The sequence below is a fragment of the Cyclopterus lumpus genome, chromosome 6 (assembly GCF_009769545.1).
Source record: "Cyclopterus lumpus isolate fCycLum1 chromosome 6, fCycLum1.pri, whole genome shotgun sequence".
Lineage (NCBI taxonomy): Eukaryota > Metazoa > Chordata > Actinopteri > Perciformes > Cyclopteridae > Cyclopterus > Cyclopterus lumpus.
In genome coordinates, this window is record NC_046971.1 from 4,687,234 (window position 1) to 4,693,233 (window position 6,000).

Below are 6,000 nucleotides of genomic sequence, written 5' to 3' on the forward strand. Positions count from 1 at the left end.
ATCATTGTAACCGGCACAGGAGATTCAAATCATCTTTAAGTAAAAAATGTTTAAGTCGTACGTTAACCTTTAGCTTGTTTTGCCCTTTAAAAAAACACCTATTTTAATAAAAAAAAATAGATATTTTCAGGCAAAAATACCACAAATTTGTTTGTTCAAGCTTCCGCCTTTGAGAATGTTATAGTTGGTCAGGTAGAAGATGTAACCTTGGGAAAGTAAACAAGTATGTCTTGTATGTAAGTGTGTATGACATTTTATGGACAAAACTAAATATAAATGAATAAATAATGAAAATTATCATTATTTGTGGGTACAAACTAAAAGAAACGTCAAAATGTTTTGTCGTTTCTCCCCAAATAAATGTTCTGAACTGTTGCACCGTTTGAGTAAAAGGTTGCGTCACGTACAGTCGGTCCGTCTTCGAAGGAGGAAAACTCGGATGCTGAAACAAAACATCAACAACCGCCTGTTGTTGATGTCCAATTAAAAAAAATACTGAGTTACACGGTCGGGATCAACAAGAGAGAGTTTGGAATGAGTTAAAAGGGGTTTTATTTTGATTTGAAACCGGAAATTCACACGGTAATTGCCAGTTTCATGTATTTTTTTCTCAATGACTACATTCAGGATAATTTTTGTTGAGAGAGAGCCAGAAAACACACACACACACACACACACACACACACACACACACGTTACAGCAAACCACAACAGCGCATCAGAGATATTTCGCAATAGGCCTGAATTCCGACAGCTTTTCGCTCTCGTTTGTGCTGAAGCAATTACCGGCAGCGACGGCGACACGGACGACCTTTGACCTCTGTTATCGGCGACGACACCGCTAATCTAAGTTGCATTTTTTTTTTTTTTACGAGACGCTCAAACAACGGATTACAGGTCGACCGAGTCGACTAAACTGACATTCAGAGCGTCGACTCTCCTTTTTTTCTTTTCTTTTTTTTTTTAAGTCTGTGAATATTCAACAGAAATCAATTATCCACCCGGGAGAGCCTGAGAAACAAAAACCTGAGAAACAAAAACCCACTCGCAGAAAAGATAAGCGAGAACGGCGAGAAGGCATGCGGAGGCGTGGACTCCAAATCAGTGCTTAAAAAATAAAATAAAAAACTATTTTCTTCATAAGAAACGTTTCTAGCAGCGAAACGCAGACGCCCGTTTAAAAAAAAAAGAAGGAAAACATCCACCCGAAAACATGGGAGAGAGTCCAAAAGTCAAGACGACAAATTCAATTCCAAGTTGTAAAAATGTTCTCGAGTCCACTTTGCAAACGGTGAATCATCATTTCCTCCACTTGGAAACATTAACCATATAAAACCCATCAAGGTCAAAGAGAAAAGGCTTCTTTGTGCACTGAGGGGTTTTTGGACCAGAATGCAATGCAGCAAACCTATTGATGAAGAGGATGACCTTTTTTTCGGTTATCCAGGTAAAATTGTTTCACCTTGTTGTTGCAGCCAAAACTCTCAACAATTGATAAATAGCACTTCCATCACAACATCATAACATGTTCATAGAGTTCACCTCTAACGCAATAATTGTGCTATCATCTTTTTATTTTATTTTTTACATATTGAGCTTTACTTTGACTGCTCTCGGGCCAAGAAATATGAACATATTGCATGAATAAATATTAGAATTAGCAGTAGAGTACAATACTAAAAATAAAAAAATAAAAATAAAAAGTGTTTTATACAAATCAGCCTCTGGCACATACAACTGTTTGTAGAGAATAAGAAAAAATTGATTAAATATTTCACAAAATGTTGGAGTCAAAATGATCTGGCTGTGTACACGTCGGTTGCTAAGAAACAACAAATTGCCATAAAGACGGTCTTGTCTGTTGGAAAATCATAAGGGAAAATAAATCCACAGATTATGTAGACAAGCAATTTGTTTTTTGTCGTGTGCAAAAAAAAGTAAAAAAGAAAATAAATCTTTATCCGCTAATGCATGTTAGCTGATATTTGTAATTCTCTAATATGTATATTGGTATTACCCTCAGTAAGTGTATGAGTATGGATACGGATACTACACATTTGGAGGGTTCAAATGTAATAAAAAAGTAGTCCCACCTCTTCCAGCCACAACATTAAAGTAATGTGCACAGATAATAATCCAATAATATATATATATATATATATATATATATATATATATATATACATACATACATATATAAATATATATATATATTTATATATAATAATCCAATATAATATATATATACACACATATATATATATATATTTCTATAAATATATATAATACAAATATATATATTTATAAAAATATATATATTTATAATATATATTTATATATTTTTTTATAAATATATATATATATAAATATATGTGTATATATATATATATATTTAAATATTATAATATTGGATTATTATATATATATATATATATATATATATATATATATATATATACACATACACATATATATATATATATATATATATATATATATATATATATATCACCAAAAAAAAAATATATATATATATATATATATATATTTTTTTTTATACACACACACATACATACATACATACATACATACACACACACACACACACACACTTTTACTGGAGTACTTCTTCCACTACATCTCAGTATCAACACAACAGCAGCGGGGTCATGACGCGGCCAGCAGGTAAGTCCCGGTCCCACCCGGGTCAATCCACTCTGTCCCGGTAATCACGTGCAGCCGGTAACGGAGCTACTCACTTTATGAAGTAACTGGCCCCGTCGTTCGTGTAACCTTCCTCCCATCCACGCAGTAGGTCTGCAATTCAAAAACAACAACAACAACAACAACAAATACATTATTTATTTATTTATTTTAAAGACACCTCGTTCGTGACACCTGAAAGTTTTCCTCCTCCTCCTCTTCCTCTTCCTCCCGTCGGACTGGGCCCGACACGAACACTGAAGTTAAGCACCGGAGACAAACACAGGTGTAACGCGCGAGGAGTGTGTGCGTGTGTGTGCGTGAGGACTAGTTAACGCCAGCTACCTGAGCGGATCATGTGTCCGGAGTTAACAGGTTCACCGGAGCGCGGATGTAGCCAGGTGGTGGTCTGCGCCTCATCGCTGCAGCGCGAGCACATACACACACATAGAGAAAGAGAGAGAAGAAGAAGAAAAAACACCTGTTACACCAAACGGCAGACCCCCGACAACTCCCGGTAAACACCGGGGACAGAGACGGTGCCATAACGCGCTCGTGCCCACCCCCGACGCGCGTGCACGCTCACTTGATGAAGAAGACCCTGCCGTCCCCGCAGACGCCGTACGACCAGTGTTCAGGTAGGGCGTCCCGCCCGAGAGGCGCCGCCATGATCCGGTCTGGAGTCCTTATTCCATCTCGTTCCCTCTCCATGGAGCTCCGGAGAGTTCAGCTGCTCGCCGCTAGGGCCGGCGCCGCCTTCAGGCACCCCTCCGAAAAGCCCGGAAATCTGAGCTACCAGCCAGTTAAACCTCTGAGAAAAACAACACAGGTTTCTGAGCTGCTGGAGATTGTAGTTTTTTTATTATGCATTTGTCCTTTTATTTAAAAAAAATCATTATAATGACATAAAGAGGAGTCTAATTTGTTTCATACAACATTTAATTGATTTTTATGCACTGAACTAAATGTGTAAAATGTAAATTAAAAGTAACTTCCCACCAGAATAACACGGCTGGTACCAGTCTATTATTCAGCAATACACAAATTACACAAAATCTACATAAATTATGCTAATTTTGCTTTTGCGATTTGTACTTTTTACCTCAATATTTCTCTTAGTTAACGTGAATTATGTGAACAAAAAACATTTGACGTCGGGGTGCAACGTGCTGACCGTGCGGTTGCAGCTTACCCACATCAAGGCCAGACTCGCCCCAAAAACAAAGCATGCAATGAAAACCTGACATGGTGTTTTTTTGCTGAACAATGACATCACTGCAATAATAGTCGTAGTGATTTGTTGATTTTCCATGTTTGCATGTACACAAACTTCAGGCGGAGGAACAAGTTCTTCATGAGTCATGTGGGCCGAAAGTCTAGACCCCCGTTGTGAGGCAGGTTTTATGATTTACCTTTTTGACTCATAGTTTGAATGCAGTTACTTCTTTGTCTCTGTACATCTGCATCTGAGCATTTTAATTATGTTTAAATTCATTTTTATTGTATTTTTGTACACACTGTGTTTCTATCTCCTCAGTATGAACACATCGTGGAGGGATTCCATATCTATGAGTGAATCACAGTCACATCTCATTAATAAACACATGACTCCCGTACTGTTATGTGGCGTTATTAGGAGTTAATAATGGCTAATTATGAGATTAAAGACTTCCTTTAACCAATTACCAAGGTGATTAAGAAAAGCTTTAAATTGTTCCCACACGTTCATTCTCATCCGAATCCGCCCGCGTTTCGTTGGACACTTTTTTATTAAGCTGCAGACTAATCACTCGATTTTGGATATTAAAAACATTTCACTGCCCTCCGCTATCAAAAATACATAAACAAATGAGGGGGAAAATACTTTACTTGATATTTAATCATGACATATGCCAAATACATAATACCGCCCCCCCCCCCCCAAAAAAAAACTGTACTTAAAATATAAGGTTAAAAAAACATTGGCAAGACTTTGCTCGTCTTTTTGAAGAATTTTCTGTTTTCAATCTTAATTGTGTCTTTTAGTTCAGATTTATTAACTTGTCTTGTTGTTGATTTGAAGATGGGAGCGATAAGAACTGAAAATGGCCGTCTGAAGGACTTCAAAACAAGTCAAATTATAAAGAAATTATAAAATAAAGCGTCGCCTAAACATTCAAATCTGTCAACACGCACACCGAGACTAATATGTCTGCGGCGAGCCCAAAAATCCAACAATAACATCGACCCGTCGGTGGCGTGATGTTGACACGAAACACACGGTTGTTTTTTTTCCCCCGACTGCTCGTGAAGAGTAAACAAACAAGAGTAAACAAGAGCCTCCGCCAGCGAGTCTGAGCTCATTGGAGTTACGCCTTTCAGACGCGTGTTTACCGAAATCCACACCAAAACTCCCAGGAATGTCCCCGCCAAAAACAGTCAGCCCCCCCCCCCACACACACACACAAAAGGGGCGGAGCCACTGGGTTGCTATTTATCACACTGTTATTCGCCCCTGGAGCATGTTGTCTCATTGGAAAGAAAGACATCATTCATGTTGAACTTCCCATGGGGGGGGGGACCATTTATCCCAGCACACACTTTCTCAGAGCTGTGGCTCCGCCTCCTTTGGTTTCAGTTGTCAGCATTCGGTTCGGAGGCACCTCCACATCACACCGCCAGAAACTGTGGGGGGGGGGGGGGCTGAAGGACGAGTAGCGGTCGGAGGGCACACACACACACACACACACACACACAACAATTTGTGAGTGGAATTGTCTGAAAGGATTTAATCGCTCACATAATAGAAAGAACAATGGAGACTTTTCTAGCCAAGTTAGGATATCACTGGCAATGTGTGTGTGTGTGGGGGAGGGGAGGGGGAGGGGGGGGGGGGGCTATGGACAGAGAGGCCCTTTTGCATTGGAAAGGGAGGAGTGAGCAGAGGGGAGTTCAGTCGGTTGCAATCTGAAAGCTCACCACTAGATGTCACTATATCACACACACTGGACCTTTAACAGAGGACTGGAACATGCTGTGACTCTGAGTTGATGGACAGGCCTTAAAATACAAAACTACAATACTAAAACTAGTTATATTAAATTGATAACATGAGGGAACACCCAAAACAAATATAAAAAACGATTGTTCCTTTTAAGAATAATTACAAGACAAAACAATACTTAGCGCTGCATTAATTGATCTGTTATGCTGCCTCTTGTGTGTGTGTGTGTGGGGGGGGGGGGGGGGGGGGGCAGCAGAAACCAACTGTAAACACAGAATTAACATATCATCAAGTTATAATATCCATAATGTCAC

General features: G+C 39.0%; 1 protein-coding gene across 9 annotated transcripts in view; it reads right to left on the reverse strand.

Moving 5' to 3' along the window:
* The window catches only part of plekha7a (pleckstrin homology domain containing, family A member 7a), a 97,634-nt gene extending 94,217 nt beyond the window's left edge, over window positions 1-3,417 (reverse strand). For 5 of the 9 annotated variants that reach the window (XM_034534277.1, XM_034534267.1, XM_034534266.1 and 2 more), the window contains exons 1-3: window positions 3,290-3,403; window positions 3,049-3,125; window positions 2,760-2,817 (exon numbers count right to left, since the gene is read on the reverse strand). In XM_034534277.1, coding sequence (XP_034390168.1) covers window positions 2,760-2,817; window positions 3,049-3,125; window positions 3,290-3,372 — 218 coding nt within the window. In that variant the 5' untranslated portion in view covers window positions 3,373-3,403. Of the gene's footprint in view, window positions 1-2,759; window positions 2,818-3,048; window positions 3,126-3,184; window positions 3,215-3,266 lie in introns of those variants that run through there. The other 4 variants (XM_034534276.1, XM_034534268.1, XM_034534270.1 and 1 more) reach the window with 4 other exon arrangements.
* Between the last annotated feature and the right edge of the window lie 2,583 nt (window positions 3,418-6,000).